The sequence below is a fragment of the Ricinus communis genome, chromosome 5, assembly GCF_019578655.1.
Source record: "Ricinus communis isolate WT05 ecotype wild-type chromosome 5, ASM1957865v1, whole genome shotgun sequence".
In the NCBI taxonomy this organism is placed as follows: domain Eukaryota; kingdom Viridiplantae; phylum Streptophyta; class Magnoliopsida; order Malpighiales; family Euphorbiaceae; genus Ricinus; species Ricinus communis.
Genome location: NC_063260.1, coordinates 29,281,677 through 29,306,891, shown reverse-complemented (window position 1 = coordinate 29,306,891; position 25,215 = coordinate 29,281,677). Strand labels below are relative to the sequence as shown.

At 30.3% G+C, this 25,215-nt stretch overlaps 3 protein-coding genes across 3 annotated transcripts; 1 reads left to right on the top strand and 2 right to left on the bottom strand.

The window, feature by feature from the left end:
• The first annotated feature begins 1,175 nt into the window (after nucleotides 1-1,175).
• Nucleotides 1,176-3,425, top strand: LOC8276054 (60S ribosomal protein L30). Its single transcript, XM_002517453.4, has 5 exons — nucleotides 1,176-1,336; nucleotides 1,439-1,544; nucleotides 1,937-2,038; nucleotides 3,023-3,091; nucleotides 3,184-3,425. The coding sequence occupies exons 1-5, from the start codon at nucleotides 1,316-1,318 to the stop codon at nucleotides 3,222-3,224; spliced, it is 339 nt and encodes a 112-aa protein (XP_002517499.1). The 5' UTR covers nucleotides 1,176-1,315; the 3' UTR covers nucleotides 3,225-3,425.
• A 2,262-nt stretch (nucleotides 3,426-5,687) lies between these two features.
• Nucleotides 5,688-7,447, bottom strand: LOC8276055 (methanol O-anthraniloyltransferase). Its single transcript, XM_002517454.4, has 2 exons — nucleotides 6,900-7,447; nucleotides 5,688-6,745 (listed from the first exon to the last, which is right to left on the bottom strand). Exons 1-2 carry the CDS (start codon nucleotides 7,344-7,346, stop codon nucleotides 5,816-5,818), a joined length of 1,377 nt encoding a protein of 458 aa, XP_002517500.1. The 5' UTR covers nucleotides 7,347-7,447; the 3' UTR covers nucleotides 5,688-5,815.
• Nucleotides 7,448-12,121: 4,674 nt separating this feature from the next.
• Nucleotides 12,122-20,275, bottom strand: LOC8276056 (serine/threonine-protein kinase SAPK3). Its single transcript, XM_002517455.4, has 9 exons — nucleotides 19,505-20,275; nucleotides 17,910-17,984; nucleotides 16,502-16,603; nucleotides 16,355-16,408; nucleotides 16,178-16,270; nucleotides 15,992-16,084; nucleotides 14,693-14,797; nucleotides 14,503-14,601; nucleotides 12,122-12,881 (listed from the first exon to the last, which is right to left on the bottom strand). The coding sequence occupies exons 1-9, from the start codon at nucleotides 19,625-19,627 to the stop codon at nucleotides 12,615-12,617; spliced, it is 1,011 nt and encodes a 336-aa protein (XP_002517501.2). The 5' UTR covers nucleotides 19,628-20,275; the 3' UTR covers nucleotides 12,122-12,614.
• Between the last annotated feature and the right edge of the window lie 4,940 nt (nucleotides 20,276-25,215).

Below are 25,215 nucleotides of genomic sequence, written 5' to 3'. Positions count from 1 at the left end.
TTAATAACAAAAATTAAAGCTTACATGTCACAAGAGAGAGAGAGGGGAGAAGACAATGGCGGTGGAGGGGCTGGAAAAGCGGCGGCGGATGAGAAGATTAAAAAAATATAAAAATATAGAAAAAAAAGGAAAGAAACCTATATGGGTGAAAGCGGCGGCACTGGGGAAGTGGCGATGCTAGGGAAGGGAGGGAGGAGTGGGAGGATGACAACCATTGAAGGAGGAGAGAGGGAGGAAGAGAGAAAAAAGAGAAAGAGAGGGGGCTGTGCTATTTTAAAAACCATAACAAAATGTCATCGTCTTATTAAACAGAATTATCGACGGACGTCATTCGTCACCAAATGTTAAGTCATAAAAAATACTGTCATTTAGAGTTAGCAACGAACGCCAGTCGTCGCTAACCTATATGGTGGCATATAAGCATTCTAAGATACACTTAGCAACGACAACAACCATCACTATTTGGTACTTATAAATACGAGAAGGAAGACCGTCATTATCTCTACTAGCTTAGCGACGACTTCTTCCATTGCTAACAAAAAGAAAAAGCGCTAAATTTTTCCATCAGTTTGACGTTAATATTTTAGCGATGGCGTGCTCCTCGTCGCTATATTCCACTGCTAATCCATCGCCACATTATGTGTCAAAATTTGGCGCCATTGCCAGCGATGACATAGTTTCCGTGGCTAAATATATGTTGCCAAATTGATATCCACACACCATATCGCTAATCCGTCGTTGTTTTATCGCTATATAGCGACGACAACTTTCCGTTGCTAAATGCATAAATTCTTATAATAAAGTATATATTTTATATATTATTAAATTTAAATTAATTATATATATATATATATATTTAAATAAAAACTTAATTTAATATGAATAATTTATATTTATTATTAAAATAAGAGCAATAATTATATAATACTCCATAAACTAATTCTAAATTAATTTTTATCATACTTGTTAGTTCATGAGGTGAAGATTAAGCTACACAATCAAAGTTTTAACATAATTAACTTTGTGGGGATTTGAAGAGGGTGGACAAAATAAGTTCTTTAATTATTTGTCACAATAATAAATTAATAATCACTTTCTCCTCAAGCTTATCCAAAACAACGATATATATAACCGGGTCAAGAATAAATTCATCAGAGTCACGTGCACCATACTCCAATACCCAAACAAGAGCCTAACAAAACCCTAAATTGGGTGGCCTTTATAAATGCGCATCATTTGGCAGTTTTAGGGTTTCTTTCGCAGTAGTGAGTGAACATTTTGAGCTTCTCTGGTTTCCCTCGAGTCGGCAGCAACCATGGTGGTCGCCAAGAAGACAGTAAAAAATCTTTAATCTCTCTCTTTCGTGCGATTTCAAATTTTTTGAATTTGGTTCTTAAGATTTTAATTTGCTGATGAATTACTATTATTCTTACTGCAGAAGAAGACACATGAGAGTATCAACAACAGGCTGGCTTTGGTTATGAAGAGTGGGAAATACACATTGGGTTACAAGACTGTTCTCAAATCTCTTAGGAGTTCTAAAGGTTCCTTCTTTTTAGCTTATTCTGTTTTTGTGTTTATTTTATAAGAGAATTGATCATTTAATTCCTGCTGCTTTAATTCATTATTAGAATGTTAAATGTAAATATACCCAGTTTTCTCAATTCATGAAATACTTATTTATCTGGATTTATTTGCTATTATTAGTTAGTGAGATGCCATTAGACTTGTAGTCTTAGTAAAAAGATTATGATTTTGAGCAAATGAATATCTTATAGGATTGGTAAAATACTGGCCTCTTTTAAGTGCATTCAGGTTCATTTACTCTGTAATTTTGTATTTTATGAAAATGTTTTGGTCATCTATATTGCTATAGCTTCTTACTTAAATTTTGTGACTTGCAAATCAATGAAGCAAACTGTGTATATGTTTGCAGGGAAGCTCGTTATCATTGCTAACAACTGCCCTCCTCTTAGAAAGTCTGAGATAGAGTACTATGCAATGTTGGCAAAGGTTGGCGTTCACCACTACAACGGCAGTAAGTTTCTTTCCTATGCTACTACACCATATGTTTCTTTTGTTTTATGATTCGGATGCCTTATTAATAAACCAAGGAAGCCTTTTGCATTATATTAAATGATTGTTCTTGTCCCATATCAATTCTGTTGTTCAATTTTTTTTCAATGAATCAGACAAGAGTGGTCCTCTGTTTAGGACCCTTCTAATTAGTTTGAATAGCTATTTATATATTTGGATGCGTCTTTGAGTTTCAGTACCTACTTTGCATAACTCTTGGTGTTAGTTGGCATTTAATTGTGTTTTCTCAGTGGAACTTTATTTTGAAAATTTTCTCAAGTACATCATTCAACTTCAGTGTCACATACTAATAACTGATTGACCATGCATGTAGTTTTGGGTTCATGTACAATATTGTTGATGACTTTCTTTGAATTTCGAGATGCGAAGAATATTCCTCTTTCGTTCAGGAACAAACACTTCGCCTAATTCTTTTGAATCAATCAATTTGGATTAAATTTGTCTATTTTGGTTGTCAAGATTGTGAAAAATTTGTGCTAGGTGTTTGTTTTTTTATAAATACATTGTCTTGTATCCATCATGAGCTATCCGATTCTGTTTGAAAAGTCTGTCTGCTCAAAAATTAAGCCTATCTGTTGCATGCATATTATGAGAAACTGCGAGTGGTCGTGAATGTAAATAGCATCCAATTTACATGTATGGTTAGGTGTTGGTTTGTATTTTGTGTTTGTTTGGTATGCTGGTAGTACCCCATCAAACGTGTTGCATTGATCTCCCTTCTATTATTCATGCATACAATGCTTTCATGGCAACTATACTTTACAGTTTTGCTTGTGTAAGTTTTTCTTCTGCTCTAATCTGTTGATTGCTTTGACTTGACAAGGAGATGATCTAAACTTTTTGTTGATCATGTTCTAATTTAGTTCCTATTTATTGTTTTCTTTTAAAAGATTTCCCTTATTAACCGGGTCCATTATTATTTCAGACAATGTGGACTTGGGTACTGCCTGTGGAAAATATTACAGAGTGTGCTGCCTCAGCATTATTGATCCAGGTATTGATTTTTTTTTCTTTTTTGAATCTTATCTATTATAATTTATTTTACAAAATATTGTTCTGATTGTGAGTTTATTGGAAACTTTTCAGGTGATTCTGATATCATTAAGAGCATGCCTGGTGAACATTGATTAGGCTATGAGGAATAGCATGTCTCTGTAGCTCTTGATCATTGTTATCGTGGATTTCATGATATTTGTCAAACAGGAACAAATTTTTGTGTGCAACTTTTGATCTTCTATGGTAGCCTTTTAGTGATTTTGAAAATGGCTTAAATGAATTGTGTGTACTAGAATGTTCAATCAAATTTCGTTTGAGCAATTTTTGTTTAACAGAGCTGTTCTATTTAATTGCTATCCTATTTGCATCTGCTGTTGTGAGAGTACGATTTGGATCGCAGCAAAATGGGCTTTTTTTTGGATATTTTTGAGTCTTGTAAGATTATTTAAAATTTCTGGGATTTGACGAGAACCCAAGAGAAATTGAATTGTAAGATTTTTTTTTTTTTTTTTTTAACTCGATAAAAAAATTGAGATTATTAATCTTGCATGAAAGCCAAATAGGACAGAGTGTATTAATCTTTTAAACTAGTTTTAAGCCAGTCTTCAGCACAATTAAGCATTTAATCTATTATAAATCTGTATTTTTGGCCTGTTACTGTTAAATGAAATTAACGTCTATTACATTTAGTTAAAATGAAATTAATATCCATTATATTTATTTGAGGTGGCACGTCCCTTATTCCTTCTTTTTTTTTTTTATATCTTTTTTATCTTTTCTTTCCTTCTTTCCCCTTCTTTTCTTCTTCCTTTTCTTTCTCACGGATAAGCATTACCAAAAAAATTCACAATGAATCAACAAACAAATCAAATCACATGTATTATCCGTTCTTCGGTAACACTGCAGCAGTAGCAATCGCAGCTGAGTCACGAGTTAGCTCATCCTCTACTGAAGTATCACATCTTCTTTTCCTTCCCATCTTCTTTGCTGCAGTTGGTCTCCATCGGCGCCGTTAATGAAGTTCCTCAGCTCCAGTAACGATTGATTGGGAGTGGATGTTGATTTTTCAGAGATTAATAAAATTTTTGGCTGTCTTGTCTGTTATGTTTTCATCTCAGCCGCAACTCGATCAAGATATATTATTGTAGTTTTATAGCTTGTAGATCTGTTCCAAAATAAAACGAGTTGTTTTTGTGTCATGCTGTTTCTGATAAACACAATAGCCAATATGGTCTTCTTGAACATACTGAAAGAGTGTTGTTTCTCTTGTTGCACGAGCAAATAATATCAAATGTTATTTCGGAAGTGCACACACCCTATGAAAGGTTTTCCAGTACCATAATCTTAAGCAATATGGCAGTAAAATCAATGGTTGATGCAATTGAAAACTGTAAAGATTTTCCATAACCATATGAAGAAGACGATTTGCACTAATTTTTACAGTTTTATTTAGAAATAAAAAGGAAAAAAAGAAATAAAAGGAAATGAAAGGTTAGAGAAAGAGAAGGCTTAATAGCTTTGTACATGCAAGTACAGTACCATTCTATTTTGCCACTTCCGTTATATTTAACGGCTTTTTAATACCGTTAAATCTCTGACAATGGAAAAGCGCTTAAAATATAGGTTTTTAAAGGATTAATTGCTCAATTACATCTAAAGATTAGTTTAAGGGCTATGATTGGCTCTTCACGTTAAATGATAAGGGCAATAATACATATCTTTCCATTTAATTTAATAGAGAATTAAATAATAGTGGAATCATAAGCCATTAACACTTGTAACTATTAATGGTTTTAGTGGCATTAATGTAAATTATATTAAATTAGTAGTATCAGTGAGTTAATAGGATGATTTACATGTAACTACTTTTCAACTTTCATATTTTATTTAATAGGATAGTTTCTTATGGAACGACTTCGTTTTTTCCTATTTTCTTTAATTTTATTATTTTTTCTAGAATTGTCCTCTTTCTCTCTCTACCTTCTCCTCTCGACAGTCATCCTTCTCTTTTCGCCTTCTATGTGATTATTAATACTTTGTCCCTCTCCTCTTTGGTCTGTCAGATATTAGTTCTCCGGCTACTAAATTTGTTTTCAACAAAATGGTTTCTATTTTTTTTTTTCTTTAATGAGGTGGCCTTGTGTTAAGGATGTTCTAGAAAATTACCACATTTAATTCCATTTTAGGATTCTTTCAAACATAAATATTATGATATTCAGAGTTCATTTATTTTAGAAATAATATTAATAAAATTGCATTAATTCCGTTCATTTTTTAGGAACAGTTTTTTGTTTCTAATTATGTATATACTCTGAGTAATATTTTTTTAAAAATATCTAATCATCTCGAATTTAAGCTTTTTTTATTATATAATTATTTAAACAAGCCGAACTCAAATTATTCCATTTAGCTATTTATAAACAGAATTTGAATTATTCGCAACTAGTCAAATTTAAATTTAAATATAAAAAAATTAAAATTAGATTCAAGATATAGCTCGTTAAAGTTTGGCTCAATTGCGTGGTTGTATCCATAATTATTCTTCGTTCTTGTGCATAGCAAAGTATCCAGATTGTTAATTAACAGCAAAAGTATGTGCAGCTGTGAATTTGACTTGATTATGCATGGCATGTATTTGCTCGAGCAAACAAGACAAGTACATAGAGGATAACATGTACAGAGGGCAATCTAATAAAATATGTAAAGGGGGCATCTAGTACTTTTAAAGCGTTGAAATAATTCTCTGCCTCCTGGCATCATTCAGATTCTCTGCAGACTCCTCAGTCATTTTCAAGAATTCATCTTGAAACTTTTCCATGACTGTTCTCGGCAACCACATCGGAACCACAAAACCATTCTCACCTTTACTATTTTTGAAGCGAGAAAACATACTTATATTTGGGAATGAGCCAGTTGGTCCAAAATAAACTGGGTTTCCCCATCCAAAATCAACATCTGCAAGACCAACATGACTCATATCAACAAGAAGCAAGTTCCAAGCTGTAACATAGTGTGGTCGCCCCTTTATCTCCATCAGATCAATCGTCGACCTTATGTATTCTTCACTCATTTTGCTTTTTGATTTCCTTACTAACTCAACTGCATACCCTAATGGATTTTTACACAAGTGTTCAGCCCTTGAAAGAACCGCAGGGAAGATAAAAGAGTTGCCACAGTATCCATCCGGTAATTGCAGGCCTTTCTTGCCACGAACATTCATGATACATGATAGTCGAACAACTTCATTAGGAGGAATATCAAATGCGATTGTGCGACATCTCCATAAACATGCAGCCAGCATTTCAAAGCTTGAGCAATTGCGAAGGTGAGAAGGCAGTTGCCTTCTCAGAGATCTCATTTCTTTAGGGCCAAAAAAGAAAGCACGTTGGACCATGTCTGGACTGTCCAAAGTCAGTATGCTTTTGTCGTCAGTGTGCTTTATTTCCTCATATTCTTCAAGTTTATGAGTCACTTGAGGCGGGTTTCGTGCAGATAAGATTTCTCTTTGCCAAACAGGGAAAAGGGATGGCATGCATGCTCCTTTTGCAATTTCCCCAGTTGCTTTGAAGAATTTTGCCAATCCAACCGAGTCACTCATTACATGGTTTAAACGCACTGCAAAGACAAATCCTCCGCATGCCAAGCGGGTAATCTAAGCAAGAAACAAGCAATCTTATTGCTAATTGACATAAAAAAAAAAGAAGTTACGAATAATCTTTAACTTATGGTTGTACTGAGACTATTATTCATCACATATCTATATATATAACTCAAACTTGTGATATAGCTTAAAATGAGAAGGATACCTGAATCAGCAACAAAGGACACCCGATGATACCTGAAGAGCCAGGAACATCATATAGAAGTTCTTCAATGCAAGGACACGGAGGTTGCATGGAGTCACCCAGTTGTTCAATCGTAATATCAGCATCAGCTTCAATAAACAAGATCCCTTCTCCATTGCAATCAACTATAAGTTTCCTGTTAGGCCCTTCTATAAGTCTACCTGCAAATGGGTAGTAAAACACTAGAGCTTCACTTAATGCTTTTCTGATGATCTCAACAGGGTCCCTCCCTTTCATAGATGGAAGGCTACGGTAAAACATTACGAATGAGATCTGAAAACGTAGGCCTTCTTGATCATCTATATCTGAAACTTTCTTTAGTTCACGAGGTGTTGGTCTAGCCGGCACAATCAGTTCTGGCGGGCTACGCCGAACTGCGAATGTAAAAGGTGGCGGCGGCAGTGCCATTGCTTAGGAAATATGTTTTATTCAAGAGTATATAAATGGCAATGGATAAGAAAGTGTTTCTCTGGATGAAAAACGTGTTCTCTAAATCATCTTAAATAGGGAAAATTAGCTTATTTTTTGCCAGAGTTAGAGTTAGCTAATTCGACTCCAAAGCAAATATTGCCCTTTTTTTTTTTCTTTAATAATAAATCTTTCCTTCTTTTAAAATCAGAATAAAATTAGGTTGAATTCTAGAGTGTTGTATAGTACTTTTCAATACTTTTATGTATTTAGTAAATAAAAATTATAAAATTTTATATTAACTTATATAAAATTTGTTTAAAGGAACTTATATAATAATATTGTAAATCTCTAAAACTTAATTATTTTATTGATCTTTTAATTGTTTTATTAATTTTAGAAATAAAATTGATATGTATAGATGAAATTAAATATTATTATTTTATTAGATAAATCTTTTGACAACATAGTATATTAGAATTATATAATAACTTCTCATATTTGAATTAATATTTTATTTTTGAAATATTGATGGTTCATTGGTTATTATTTCTGCTATAGAAGAAGAAGAGAGGCGCATAAAAAAGAAAAATTGGTTCATTTGTAATAAAAAAAAAAAGTAAAATTCATATAAAGCTGACACCAAAAAACAACCTATATAATTCTAAAATAATAATTATTTAATTAGTTGTTAAATAGCAATTTATGTATTAAGTTATTACAGTTATTATCAAACATTTTTCTAAATATTATTTATATTACAAAATAGTATGTAAATAAAACCGTAATGATTAATGAAATATTTTTTAAAATAAAATTTATATAATAAAGGCGATGATATATTTTATATAAAAGTATTATTTAATCAATTGTTATAAAATTATTATACGTTATTACTCAACAATTCATGTAATGTCTGACATTATAATTTTTTCTTTTTCCAGAATTTTTGACAAAAATATTCTCATTATTTTAAATGGTTATCCATTTTATATTATAATTTATTTTTCAATTATTAATTTAGTAAAAAATTATTTCTTTATTAATTAATATAGATACTTTATTACATTCGATTAATAAAGAAATAGTATTAATTAAAAGTTTATATTTTTATTTTAGAAAATAACTTGAAAGATTAAGCAGCAAATGTCCACTTCGGTGGGTAGAGATAAGAGCTAGAGATAAAAATTAGTTGAGCCTATCTGAATATATCATTGTTTAAGTTTTACTCGATGAAATCATATTAGTGATCAAAATCGATTTGAATTTGAAATATTTTAAATGAGTTCAAACGAGTTAAAATATGAGACGAGTCCGAATCAAGCTTGAACTATTTAGAATAATATTTCTTTTAACATTTTGCTTGTTTTGTTACATATATAAGAATAATAAAAAAATTAATAATGAAACTAGTAGGAAAAAAACCACAAATAACAATAAGCTGAAAGCGATAAAAAAATCATTTACAAATTAAATAAGAATATTTAATTTTATAAAAATAAAAAATTTCGCATATCATCTTTTTAAGCTTTTATTCATAAAATAATATCATAAATTTATATGTGAATATGAATATATAAAAGATATATATATTTGATGATTAACTTTTTTTGATATATGTGTCTAATTTTTGACATATAAAATTTTTATTTTGATATTTGTATTCATTTTTGGCATATAAAATTTAAGCTCATGTGTATTTAAATTTTTTTATTAATTTAGTAATTAATAAATTATATTCATAATTAAATACTGACTATAATCCTAAGAGATAACATATTAATTTTATTTTAATTTTATTTTAACTAATAAATAGTTTTCTGATCAGATAATGATACTAACTCCGTCATAAGAAATTCCATATTAATTATATTAATTAAAAAGTTAGTTTTTCTTGAAGAATTAATAAATTAGTTTTCTAATTTGATAATAATTTTAATTTTTTTAGAAATATTTTTAATATTATATTCAATAATAAATTATTTTTTAAAATATATAATAAAATTTTAATTCTAAAAGATTAGTAGTATCAATTATATTGATATTACTAATTTATATAAATGATAAAATTAATTCATAAATATTTTTACAATAACTTTTATCTTATTATATTAATAAAAAGTTTAATAAATTAAAAGGATATTTAAAATAATTACTTTGGTATTATTTTCTAAATATTAATTTTTAAAATTATTATTAAATATCTATTAATTTAATTTTATAATTAAATAATAATAATCATACAACACATGAATAAATAAAGATTAAATATAATTGATTTATAAAAGATTTATTTAATCTTATCTATATTGTTATATAAAAGAATTCATCTTAAAAATATATATATATGTATTATATCATATATAATATTATTATAGATAATTTATATTATTTATAATAAATTTTAAAATTTATTTCCATACTGAAGTGAAGTGAGTTTTGTTTTCAAATTCGATTAAGGATGAAATTTAAATCATTATGATAAATTAAAAACGAGTCAAATTGTAGGTTGAGCTTGAATCCTGGAAATAGTTTTACAGCCATAGATGACAAACAAAGAGAAGTGATCTATTGAATGATAGGGTCGACCAGACCTTGTGAGTAGGCAGGAATCAGCACAGCATGATAACTGTTTATTATTATTTTCTTCATTACCATTTCTATTTCTGTCCACAAATACGTACGACAGGCTCTCCTAAAAATAATAATAACAATAAAGAAATATGTAAATAAATCGTCTCTTAATTAATTAATAAATATTATCGATAATTTCTATTTCTCATTTTATATTTTGATTGCTGGACATTGAATTTAGGTATCGATATTACGAGTTTATTCTGACATATAATATTAATTTAAATAAAGTCTTAAATTCAAATTATTTTGTTGTCTGTGCCTACAATGGGTGGGTCCATTAATGTATATAATGTAGACGTCACGTATTTCAAAGGATTGACAATCTGTGGCATTAGACGAAAATGGTTGGATGACTAATAGGTTGCCTTGTCAATCATATTAATTGATTAGTGGGTATGATATTTATTTTGGACCCCCCGACATCAAATTATACAGTATAATGTTGCAGTAGAGCGAGTCCAGTTCAATTATTTTCCTTCTCTGCGTTGGAATTATTTGGACTTTCTTGCAACGGGACCATCTTTATATGGATTTACAACTTATTATAAATAATTCTAAAATTAAATCTTAAAGTTTTTGAGAGCCTAAAATGAAAAATAAAACCCATAATTTATAAAGCCTCCAAATAAAACGTTAAAATTTTCTTCTAATTTACTAAAATTTTTAAAATTTAATTTTAAATATTACTATTATATATTAAAAAAATTTAAAATAATATTTTACCATCATAGAATTTTTTATATGATAATTTTTAAATTAAATTTAGATATATATACAGTTTAAGTTATTTTTTCCCCTTTCTGCAACAGCAACAGGTCATGATTTTCATTAAGATCAAACAAAGGCCAAAAGTGTCCGTATGGAAATGGTCCAATTCCTTTATAAGGATAGATAAGGAATTACGACAGCATTTAAATGAACCCTAGCATATAGTAAGTAGACCTTGTATGCCTAAAAACGGAAACTGCCATTACTAAAAGAATAATGTATTTATAGTCTGATATTTATATTTTATTTATTTAAAATCTGTAAAATTTAATATTTATATATTTTAAATAAAGTAAAAATTAATTTATAATTATACATAGTTAAACTAAATTGAATGCTAGGAATACTTTATTATGCAATTTCTTTCATAGAGCCTTCAAATTAGCCCTCGATTTAAGAATCAATTACAACTCAGATACAATACAAATGAACTCGGATATAATTAACCCTTTTGTCGTGGCTTAATGGAATCCTACCCTAATAAAAATAAAACAAAACAACATAGACAGGCCCTTTTTTGGCCTTTACTTATGGATTGGATTGGAGACCTATTCATGCAACTATCTTTTTTATATTCTTTTCATGAATTTATTGGCACTTGACATTTATGATTCTAACTTGTAAAAATGGCAGATCACAGTATTGATTTTTAGTCTAAAAGTTTGATTCGTTAAACACACTGTTCAAATTATTATTTTTTAAATTAATTGGTGGGGAACTGATTAATTTTTCAATTAATTAGATTGAATTCTTTTGTATATTTTTCTACTCAACGTCCAATTTTCTTTTTAAAATAAAATTGAACCAAAATCAGACGACCTAGGGAAATATTATATTGGATAGTATTTTTCTTGATTTCTATTTTTGCACCATTATTCTTGTATTATCCACATAGACCTAGCCAGGTCCAAAAACAGCCTTAAATTATTAGATCATAGTTCAATCGGACAGGCATTATTATATCTAGAATATCCCGTTTATAAATAAGTCTAAAATCAATTCACGGTTCTGTTTACTCTTTCAAATAGTTTAAAAAATTAATAAATTATGATAGCCATATCCTCTTAAATTCATATTGCCCTTTAATTTAAAAATTTAGAAATTAAGATATTTGTGTATATTTAATATTCTTTGTATAATAGATAGAATTTACATATAAACTTATAATATTTAATTATTTGTGTTTATTGTTCTTAAGGGCTGAACCAACCATTTCAGATTCAATTTGAAGTTGGACCTTAAACTACTCTTACTCCTTAAGGTTCCCGGCCGATTTATGAACTCAACCATTGACCAACAACCAGTTTCAAACTCGACCGGTCTGATTTTAATTCGGTCTAGGGTTTGAACCGCCCTTTGGCCAGGTCTACTATAATGGAATAAACATTTTATTGATAAAAAAGGAAAAGACATCCGGCAAACAGTTCGTCCAGCTACTGTGGCCACGACAGCAAATAAAGCTGCAAATCAAAACTAAACAGAAAAAGCTAAAGCAAACCAAGGTCAGGTTTCAAACTAGTTCCAGAATGGTTGCATCGTTTGTAAGCCCCAACGGAATCACAAGCCAATGAGAATAACGAACCATCCAATTTTGGAAAGCAAACAGAAGATGAACATGCGAAATTGGACATAACGTCTTTGAAGCCAACTGCTAAAAGTTCCTGAGATGGGGCAAGATGTTTGCAGTATACATGGTAAACATCCTTTACCACCAGAGCAAGGCAATGCCTTACCACCAGAGCAAGGCAATGCCTATATTTCATAATGTGGATGACAATATAAAAGGCATGTAACCATTAACTCTGAAACCAATAGAGAAGGAAAAACAATCCTTTGCGCATAATTTGCAAGCTCAGGCTTTTCCTAAGGAACAAATTCACCACTGATATCAATTTCAGACTCCAAATCAGCATCCAAGTCATCAGATGTACCTGGAACAGCTAGCTCACTAAATTTGGCACCTTCCCCAGGCGTCTTTGCCTCTTGTATGATACGCATTATTTCTTCAACACTTTGACTTGGTTGATCACGTTCTGATTCTGCATATGTTGTTTTTTCAATTTCGATGAGCTCCTTCGGCAAGTTTTTCAGAAACCAGGGGTGCTGCTTTATCTCCGGGATGGTAATCCTCTTTAAAAGAAGGATTGTATAATATTAGTACATATAAATATTTAAAGAAACATTCATATACACCATATCAAATGAATTCCCGGTTGTTATGTCAATTTTATATATAATTTAAAGCCTACTTTTATAATTAAGTTGGATAGGTATAAGCAGGGAACTATGGCTATTAAATCTTAATTTCATTTAACAAGTTTCCAAGGACACAAGAAAAGCGCCAAAGTCTAGCTACTCTTCAAAGAAACTAGTTGCAGCACTAATCACCTATTAAAGCCCTCAAAACTAAGATTTTTCTTCTTTCTTCATACAATGCCTACCTCCAGGCACATTTCTAAACCCTTTGGTTCTGAAATCACTGAAGGAACAGTTCAACAACAACTTTAGCTGCTATCCTATTTGGAATTCATTTGGTTCCTTCTATCTATATTACGGACTGGTGCCAGATCATTCTTGGGTCAGTGCTAATAAATTGAAAAAGGGAGCTTTTGGGGTATTTTTAAATCAAATTATGCTAGTTGGGCTTGGGGTCCTTTGGTGGATTTAAGATCTGATCTCAAATAGTTTTTTCTCCATCAAGCCGGGGATTGGAAAGCCATTTTCTTTCTGGTACAACCCCTGGCTGCAAGGGCAAAGCCTAGTTGACAGGTTTCCAGAAGAAGTTATTACAGATGTCGTGAAGCAAGCTGTTGTTAAAGGTCTCTGCAGAAATGGAGTTTGGAGGATGCCAGACCACACGGATGACAGAACCTTAAAGCCCCGTCCTTTATAAGAGAGAATTATTATGATGATATCCAGGAACCTAATAGCAGTGGTAGATTTACTCTTAAGAGTTCCTGGAGTGTTCTTAGATGCTCTGTGGAGAATGTGTCCTGAAATAAATACATTTGGTGTAACTTTTATATTCCAAGACATTGTTTTATTGCTCGAGTGGTGGTTAAAGATATATTAAGTACCTGTAGCAGGCTCAGGAGATGGAATATTGTATTTTCTGATGCTCGTGTGCTGTGAGGAAATGAAACTGAGAGAATTGGCCATTTATTTTTTAACTGCAGGTTCTCTGTTCAGGTTTGGAGGAAGGTGCTAGCTACAGGAAAGATTAATAGAAGTGAACAGGCTTGGAGGACAGAAGTGACTTGGCATAGTAAGAAGCATATAGGGGAAGCATTAGCAAGATGAGAAAGAATTGCTTCTTTAGCAGCTGTCACTTGTATCTGGAAGGAGATGAATGCTGCCATTTTGAAGATAAGTATTCCAGACACTCAAGAATCTGTTTTTTTAAACTGTTGTAGTATGAGGGGGGAGGCAGGGGAGGGGGGTCAGTAATTATTGGCACCAATAAGATTCTGCTTTTTGGTGTCTGACCAAAAAAAGAAAATCCTTTTCTCATTCTACTTTTTCTGTTTTCACTAGGGTAAGGAAGAAGTTGAATCCACAAGACAATTCAAAAATGTTGACCTACATTTTTCCAGAGCTTTCTAAAATGACCCTAAACATAAAATATATTGGAAGTTATACAAAAATAGAAACCACATTTTCTTATGCCAAGAAAGATCAAGCAAGTTGTCTTAAATGTCGACTATATCATCTAACTAAGTCACTATAAGGAAAAAGGAGATAAAATTATTACCTTTGCAGGATTGGCTACAAAAATACGAGAAAGGAGGTGCTTGCAATCTGCTGAGACGCGTACGTAGTCTGGTATGGAGTACTGAACGCTCATTATTCTCTGAGAAAGTTAATTCAGCATTATAAATAATTTCATCAGTGATAGATGAAAGAAAATCCAATCATCACAGTAGTATTTAGAAGAAACTAACCCCAATCGTCTTACGGAAATTTCTAGGATCTTCAGGATCCTCAAAAGGGTATGCTCCAACCAACATCACATACAATGTCACCCCACATGACCAAACATCTGCAATCTAAAACTGAAACCATCAAACTACCATGCCAAGGTCAAAAGAAGCCTTCATAGTTTGTTCAAAAATGACCAGAAAAACCATGTTACTGCTAAATTAAAGTATTTGAGTGGAATAATAATATGCTCAACGCCAAACATATTGAATAATGATATTCGGCTTGCTTTTTGATATTAGAGTTCATGCCTAAATTTGAATTGTTTTCCATTTCCAGGTGACTGTTGGATCATGTTTACAAACTCCCACCAGCATTTAGCCAGTTTGCCTACCATTACAAAAGCACCCACAAGCTTATAGCCTGACAGTAGGTACATATGTTAACTTGAATCCCCCTCCCCTCGCTTGTAAATTATAAAAAATATATATATAAAAGGTGCAGTATGAATAGCAATATGGTGTGTTCTGAGTTTTATAGGAAATTGATGAAAACAGGACCCAGCAAAGTGTCATATTTCAGCCAGATGACTATGTTGCACATGACACCCTAAAACCTCCGAAGCAGCAACTCTCTGCTTTGGACAATCAGGAAAATGGCTTTCACCAAAACGGATATAAACAAGTGGCAACTCATGTGAAATTAAACAATCATAAACCTTTCATCTAAATGTTTTTTTGTATGTTTGGAGAGTGTTCCTGAACATATGCTCAATGTTTCATGTCTTTCACTTTTTTCCAACTTAATGGCTAAACCTGGAAATAGAAAATTACGAGAACAACAAAAACCACTCAAGTTGTTAGATGATAGCCAAAACTTTAAATTAAAGAGAACTGGAAGTTGCATTAGTACCTACCGGACACAACACTAAGTCCTATCAACCACAACACTAACTATATTGTTCCAAACGAATCAAGCATTAGTTTTCTTCGCAAACCACAAAATCCAGCAGAGAAACCAAGACGACCATAAAAGACCCTACAGTAGAAAATTACAGCCCAGCCAAATCCCTTTTACCTCGTCAATATTTCTTCATTTGCTTTGATAATTAAACTGTATTCTTTTTATTTTTTAAAAGCAAAGGCTGAAAAAAATTGAAGGTTATATACCATAGAAATGCAAAGTTAGGCTCCATAGAAAACTAGAACAGCAAAACCTGAAGAGTCCTCTAAGCTTATGTTACATAACAAATAAATAAAAATAATAAAAGCTAATGGTCACATTTTAGCTATGTGCTGATGACAAAACATAAAGCTAAGTACCTTCCCATCATATTCCTTTCGTGATAGGACCTCAGGAGCAATATACGCTGGCGTTCCAACTGTTGATTTGGGTTGTGAGTGCAACAAAGCTGACTGAAATTATAAAATGCACTTCAAAATGCGAAATCAAATTATAAATAACTAAAGGTAGACTGCAGAAGAAAAATTACATCAAACAGAATTTACCTTGGAGTAACCAAAATCGCATATCTTAAGTCGTGGTGTAGGGCTGCCATCCAAAAGTGTGTTTTCTAGTTTTAGATCCCTGTGACAAATTTCCTTCACAAAGCAACAAATGGCACAAGAGAATTGTAACATAACAAAAAGAGGAAAGAAAAAAAGAAGAAATTTCATATGTCATACCATGGAATGACAGTAGCTGACTCCAGAAATTAGTTGCTGGAAAAAGAACCTTGCCTGTAGTGAATATGATTTCCCAATTAGATTTCCAGCTGCTTATTATATTTGATATAAAATCATCCAACAAGACAAAAGCTAGAGCTGTAAAACCTCATCTTCACTAAATCGACCAGCATTGCATATCCTTGCAAAGAGTTCACCACCAGCTGCATATTCCATGACGATTGCTAAATGTGTTGGTGCCAATAAAACCTGTTGGAAAATGAAATCTCTTAGAACATGTTTGTGTTATACTCAACTCAAAAAAGGTCTCTTCTACATGCCTTCTGGACTAATCTGATGCTTTTTATTCAACCTGGTCACGCTAAGGTGGATACCTCACATGGCTAGCTTACCAACATGCATGAATTTGTTGACAGAGGATAATTTTAGAAAATCTTCCTGCATGTACTTTGGTTGTGGGTTAAGCTTTTAGAAATTAAGAACTTATTGGGAAATGTGTGAACTGAACAGGTACAGGATTTGCAGAACGTGTTGGCTTTGTTCCTATCTTATTGCAACAGTATCAAAAGTCGTCCCAGGACCATATCTCATGGCTTGCAAGGTGCCTTTTCTTGCTGACTCTTAACATAAATGTCTTTCTAGAAAATCATCACAGGGAAAACATGCTAACGGAAAAGGAAGATATATAAATAAATACCCGAAAGCAGATCAAAATTAGTTTTAGTGTTTACTTTTGCAATATTCTCACATTACCTATGTATTGGCAAAAGATATGAACATCCTGTTGTCTGAGACAAGGAGGTCATCTCATTCCAACAAAGATGTTGCAATGTATAGAGACTGGGTCGCAAAGTTTTGAACCATGTAAATAACTCCTACTTTACATGTCCAGATTTTCTAATCAAGCAATGGATGAACCTTTATATCATTTGAGATGCTGTTAAACAAAGTGACTGCTTGGAGTGATGACAAGTCTCAAGTTAACAACCACAAGAATGCAGAATCAAATTCTCAGAAAAGCCACTGCATGCAACAAACTAAAACTAATAATGTCTTCGAGTTCATTACACAGAACCCAGAGTTATATAGGACTTTAACCAAAAAATAGGCTTTTAATATTGATAGATTAATTTCAATAGAAAGAGATTTCTTGGTTTGCTAGACTTAGGTGTATATTCATCCTGAAAATAGAACTAATCTGTTTGCATGTCTACATGCATGTTTACATTAGAACTAAAGACTCATATAAAAGGCAACTGTAAAGAGCATTGTCATTGATGAGTCAGTATTCGCTAAGCAGTTATAACAAATATACAAAAACAAAGAAAACAGAAAAGGTTTCCTAGAGACTAACTTATGGCATTTTATCAGCAAAATTTGGTGACAAAATACGTCATCAGCAGGACCCAAAATCTATTCCAAGACTTGATTTTATTGCCATTAGATCCAGTCCAGACAAGGTTAAATGTTGTAAGAAGTGTAGGGTTCAATTAGAAGGCATTCCTAAAAGACCAACATGGTCAATCCAATAAGACGAACAGAATTGATCTATTACCTCTTTGAACCTGACAATGTTTGGATGTCTCAAAGATCTGTGGTTGATAATTTCTCTCTGGACATTCTCATCAATCTGACACCAGAAACAGGATTCGCAATCATAAAATTGAAATATACCAACTCATATTAGAAAATTGAAGAGATAATATTAATAAATGACATTAAATCAGTGAATGAATGTCCTTCCACATTCACATCCAAGATGGCTTCAAACAGCATATTGTAATATAAACATCATCAAACAGCACATGTAGCATTTTTCCATAGCTTAATCTAAAATTGCAAATCCAAGTCATGATGATTATCATGGTACCAGGGGAAGTAAAAGAAATAGAAGTATTCAGCAAGAAAAATGCCAAAATACATACAGCATATACAATGCTTAGATAGCATTTTGACATTAATCAACATCTAGCTCAGTTAGATCAGTAAATGAACACTTTCTTTTATTTTGGAGTCTTAATTTTATGGTCTACAATTAACATATAAGTTGAAGAAATGAAACAAAGCAGAGCCAAAAATGAACAACAAACAAATCATAGATATTTAAAGGTTGAAGTAACTACTGATTTATATGTAAAATAACATACAAATGCAACTGTTATTGCTAGAAACATTGCAATCATTCTGCAGACAGCAAAATAAGGGGTTTAAGGCCTTACACATTTTGTTATCCACCTCTGCACTACCATTTCATTCATGAAAATAGGAAGAAGTTCATACTGTATCATACTTAAACTGAAAAAGAGCTTGGAGATTAATTTATGTGATTTATTTTTCAGTCAAAATTCATGCACTTGACTGGAAACAAAAGGAAGATAGCACCTTCATAATTATCTTCTAACAGAATTTTGAAAGTTTAGGAGAATTAAACTGTTATCATTGCAGTAACTGCAGCAATCCACAATAACATGATATACCAATGTGCTATCCCACTGCAGCATGCTGGTAACCTCAATTGATAGCATGCACACTTTATAGGCTCAAAAGAATTAGAAAAACAGAATCTTATTTGATATGACAGTCTAAAACCCAAGCTGGACGGATATATTAGGCCCAAAGGGAACATATGCTAAATTCACTCAAACATAGGATGTCATACAAAGATATATACTATATTCTAACTTTCTGATAAAACATCTGTGTTTTTTGTTCACCAAGTTTCTAAGCAAGAACAGCCAACCAGCAAGATGCCCAACTTTCAATAAGGAAAAGAAACTAGCAACTACTTATTAGTAATGAAATGTACTTCAAACGCATTGAGGCATACAGTCCAAGGCAACTATTGAACACAAGAATTTACCCAAAATGAAATATGAAATAGGTCCATTTTCAAAATCCAAAATCCGTTCAGCAATCTACTTCATATTGTCAAAAGTAGTAATAGACTTTAACTAACAGGAAATGAACTAATAAAGATGACATAAATATTTCAAAGAGCTAGTTTGACTATTTTAAGCAGACATTTTTACTTTTTCCAGAAAAAAGAAATCCTTACTCTATAATAACGTCTACTAAAAGAACAACTGGAGTAAAATAAGAAAAAAGACAATCTAAATGAATTGATAGAAGGAATTTAAATTGAAATATTACCTTATTCCCTCTTTCTATGTACTTTACAGCAACAAGCTCTTTTGACTTCTTATCCCTCACTAGCCTTGCCACTCCAAAATTTCCAGAACCAAGCTCCTTAATTGGCTCATACCTTTCCTCCATTCCCACCCACTCACAATACGAGAAGGGAAAGGCAAAATTGTTGAAAACACACCAACTGAGAAAGGAAAATTGTAAACAAACAAACAACCGAGTACTGATCCCAGAGGAAAAAGGGAAAAGAAAAAAAGGAACAAATGAGAGAAGTAGAGAAAGAGAAAGACTTATAAAGAAAGATGACTTGGACCAAGTACAAATGACAAGCCTCAACAAACAAACAAACAAATGAATTAAAAATTTGAGAAAACAAAGACCGACCCAGATAATAACACGTAAAGAAAGGTTCTCTGAAAGCAAGAAGACCACCTAACAACTAAATTAAAATATGGGTCTTCTTCAGAAAGAGGTAAAAACAGAGTTTAAGCTCAATACAAACTGCGGAGAAACAAGCTACTGAAGTTATGTGTAGAAAACGCCTACAGAGAAATAGTAAACAGAACAGCAAAGTGTTAGAGATTGGGTCATTGTCAAGAGGGAGAAAAGAAAAGGAAATTGTTTGAAAATAAAGAAGAAAGCGACAATTGAAGAGTAACAACAGAGATCACGTCTCAATAATCTATAAAATGGCACACGAGAATTTTCAAAGACACGTTTGTTATATAGTGTGGCTTGCAAGTTTCACCCGCAGTAACGCCGACTTCGACACTAAACAGTAGCACAGCAGCTTACGTTATCTGACACTTGGCCAGTATTAGCGTCTCTCTTTTTAAAAACAAAAACAAAAAGACTTCAATTTGTGTGTTTTTCGAATATAGTATATACTTTATTAGTGGAATGTTCATGTATATGGATCTGTGCGATGTTTTGCTAATGCTTTTAAAAATATTAATGATTGCAATTGGGCTTTGATGAGTTAACCATATTTAGGACCTTCGTACTGTTATTAATTAATTATAATTCTGGCACTACCAGGACCCTTTCTCTCTGACGGAAATCGGTGGTTCGTTGGTGGTTTTCTTTTTTAAACATTGCTAATATATGTTATTCATTTGCATGGGCCATTATGAAACACTTTCATCATATGCCAGCATTATTGTCGCTTAATGTATGTATATATATATATATATATATATATATATATATATATATATCAAAATGAGCATACTTTAGGAGATTTAAATTCTATTAGTTCAACTACTTATATTATGATAGCGAATTATATAATTAAAAATCTCAAAAGGGGAAGAATATAAAATGTCTGACACAGTAAATATGAAATATTGCATCTCTTTTCTCTTTCAATTATTATACAAAAAAATATATATTAATATTAAGAATATTATAATATAAATCTACCAACGGCATATAAGTAATAGACTTTTTTCATTTGACACTTGACTAACAATAGTAGCCATTTCCTTGCATCGCTGTAAAAATAAAATATTAATTAGTATATAAAAGAGATTTAAACTTAAAATATTTTCCAACAAAAGCAATGGGACTTCAAATATAATACACTCTTTCTTTGTATCATGGTTTCAAATTCCTTTTTATTATTATTTTCTTTCTCAAAGCAAGAGTTTGAATTTTCATGTCTGAACCTTCTTCTTTTTAGTTACATTTTTTGTTTCTTTTTAGGTAATGTTTTGAAATTTTAAGGTTCAGAAAAATAATGGGATGTAGTTACAATGGACCCATATTTAACTCGCAAACTTATAAACTCTAAATAAAAGACATTTAAGCATATACCCACTTTACTCGATGGAAAGACATTTCTTTTCCTTCTTGCGAGACGGCCCAGTCCATAATGTTGGAAATTAAATCAAGCCCATTAGGCCTATCACAAGTTAGTTTAGGATCAAACCGTCTATTATTAGTTCCCGTCTTTACAATTTAGGACTAGAAATAAAATTAGTGAAATTCTTATATCAAGTACTTCAAAAATAAATAAGTGTGTATTTTATATTTAATAATTTATTATTTAAAATTAATAAATATATATTAATTATTCATCTATCAGTTAAGATATTTACTATAATTAATAACAATTTGTAATAAAATTATCTAATATAAATAAAAATTGGCCTTTTTCTTTTGAAAGAAAAATTTAGTCTTTTATTATAGTGTATTATTAACATAAAAGTTGGAACTGTGGTTTTTAGTGCTAAAAATTGAGAGCTCTAATATATTTTTTAGATTTAAAATATAGTCGGTCGGTATTATAAGGTTAGAATTAATTATTTTTTTTTAGTAATCAATTGTGTGGCTAGTGAGACCATAAATATGAATGACAACATAATTTAGTTTCTATCCCAATAACGTTTACACTATTTTCTCTCTATTTTCCCTCTATGTTTTCTCTTGAATCAAACACTCTTATTTCTTCTAGTTAACCCTCTCAAGTGACACGACACTTAAAATAAGAATCAAGCAGTCGGTCTTTGTTCCACATGAATCGTTCAATCAACTGTTGAAACACTCCCTCGATATCTCTCTCTCTCTTTTCTTTTTCTTTATTGTAAAATCGGCTTGACACTAATTTCTATATATATATATGCAATGCATCGGGAAAAGCAAAACAAAATTAAGCAAATTAAGTACTGCCAAATCCAGAGGGACAAGAGAATTAATTAAGTACTAATTAAATACTAACAAGAGGATGCTTGTGATCTACGATATAAAATAAACACAATCATTGCCTTTATTAATGGCACGTGATGTGATGTTGTTCAATTTGAGTCCAACGTGTCAACCATCCCCTTTGACAATGCCACTGCTTTGTCCATTGTCGTTGTTTGTCCCCTACTTCCCTACCCCATATGCTAATATTAGAAATTAGATTGATTTAATTAAGTTGGTAGTTAAATAAATTTAAAACTGTAAAGTTAAGTTAATATATTTAGATTTTGGTTTAATTAGTGTTAGAATGATTAGAATTTACACTTTGTTAGTTGATTTTTAATTTTTATAAATTATTTGTGTCTGTTATTTTTTTAGACTAAATATAGATTTATATCTCTAAATTTATATCAATTAATTTCATACTCTAATTTTTTATTTAGATTTTATTTTTATTTTTTTGATATTTAGACATGTTTAATTTTAAATTTAATTTATCATGTATTTAAATTTTATTTTTTATATAATATTTGAACAATTTTATACTTTATACGTAGACGTATTGAATAAAAATATATATAAATAAATATTAAGGTATGAAAAATATATTTTAGAAAAGTATTTTCTTGCCTAAAAGTATTATATTTTTTTCTAAAAGAAATATATTTAAATATTTGACTAGATTTTTTTTAACTAATAATATATGCCATTATATTTCACATGTATATTTAAATTTTATTTTTATTTTTTGATATTTAAATATATTTAAATTTTAATTTAATTTATTATGTATTTAAATTTTATATTTTATATGATATTTAAATAATTTTATATTTTATATGTAGACGTATTGAATGAAGATACATATAAATAAATATTAAAGTATTAAAAAGAAATAAATTCAAATGTCTATTAAGTTAAATTGAAAGTTAAAGTGTTAAACTAAGTAAGTGACAAAATTCACAAGCTTAAATACACATATATGCTCTATTTGTTTACGGAAAATATTTTTTTGCTTGAGAAATATTTCTTTTGAAATATATTTTAGAAAAATATATCTTCTGAAAAATATATTTTAGAAAAATATTTTTTTACCTAAAAGTATTATATTTTTCTAAAAAATATATTTTTTAATATTTAACTAGAATTTAGATTTATTTATTTTTAAATAATAATATATACCATCACATTTCACATGTGTATTGAATTTAGTCTGTTAAGCATATAAATAGTACAAAAGAAAAATAAAAGAGAAAATTGTATTTAATAGAAATTTTTAATGTTGATTATTTTCACATATTTTTATATTTAATAAATATTAAAAACCTAGTAAATGTGCTTTTAAGTATTGGAGTATAACTTTTAATTTTTAAAATGAAAAGTTATTTTTTAGATAAATTTTTTTAATTCATAAATTATTTTCTTTTAGTGTCTCAAATATTAAAAATAAAATAAATCTTAAAAAATTTTATGCTAATAAAAAGTGCCTTCTTCTATTTTTATTTTTTTTTGGCTTAGGTGGAATTTCCGACAGCAAATAAAATACTTTTTCTGTTAAAAGAAAATAATTAATTTAAACATTGAATACTTCAATGAAAATGGAAATATACAAATCTTTGAATATTATAAGACGAAGTTAAAAAAGTCAGCGTTTTGACACTTTGAAATAAAAGTTTGTTTGGCATTAAATATATATCCTTTCCCATAGACCAAAATTGGGTATGGTGTCCTTGTGAAATTGGACATTTTTGAATATTTTAAGAAGATTAAAAAACAGAATGTATTATTAAATAAAATATTATATTAAAATCTCATTTAGATAAATTCATCAACAGATTGGCGTGATCCAATTGTAACCAACACCGTCGGCTTCGAAATCTCAAACACCCAAACCCACATGGCCCTGATGCTTCTTTGAACTTTGCCCATATTGCAGATAAGGTCAACCCAAAGGGGCAACTGATTACTGATTATAAAAGACATGCCATGAAGGAAGTTAGTTTCGAGTTCCACTATAACTATTGCTATTCTGACCAAATTTTAAAAGAGTAACCAAAAGCAGTTGGCTTTCGATTTTTATGATGAAGCAATAATTGCCATTTAAGTCAACTTTTAATATTCAACATTTTTCTCCCATGAAATCCTAAATGGATTCAGAGATAACATTTTAAAAACTGAATATACCCTCATTCATATAATATAAAATAATATGTTTGAATTGAAGTTGAAACCGTTTTAAAAAATTAATCATTTATACATATTTTTACTTTATTTTTTCTTTTATTAAGAAAATTAAGTTTATATCCTCAAACTAGCCTAAATTTGATTTAGTTCGATTATATCTTTTTAATGCAGGACTAATTTGATATTTTCTGATTATGTGATCTAGTCTAATTTATTTGCTATTTTATTATTTAGTTTCCTGATTGGCCCTTAGAAAATAGGTTATAAATGCAACTTTTCTAATTCATCAAAAACTAATTAGGACATTGCTTGCCGATATTAAAAGGAAAAGTAATAGTAATAATAAAATATAAATTATTGATTTAACTACCAATCTAGAAGATGAGAAGTAGCAATTTCATATTAATGACTTTTAATCACTAAATTTGTGTTGAAATATCGAGATCTAATCCAAATAATAAAATTATTTATTTTTAGAGGTGAAAGTTTTGAATTTAATTTTATTTTTTTTGTGTATGGGGTTAATTTTTTTATAATAAATATAAGAAAAATGATTTATTAAAAAATATTTTATGATATTTGGTGCTATGAGAGTGCCAGTCTAGCTGGAATTCTCGAGATGCATCTTTAAAAGAATTCTCTACCTTTATTAAAAAAAAAATATAAAAAATATTATAATTTATTAAGTCTGTTAGGGAAAAAAATTATATTGAAAATTGTTTTGGAAATACTAAATCACGCTAAGATTGAATTTGATGTACACGTGTGAAAATATTTTGGAATTCAAGAAGCTAATGTTTATAGGTTTGGTCTAAAGCATGTTTAATTGAAAATGGAAGATAAAGATA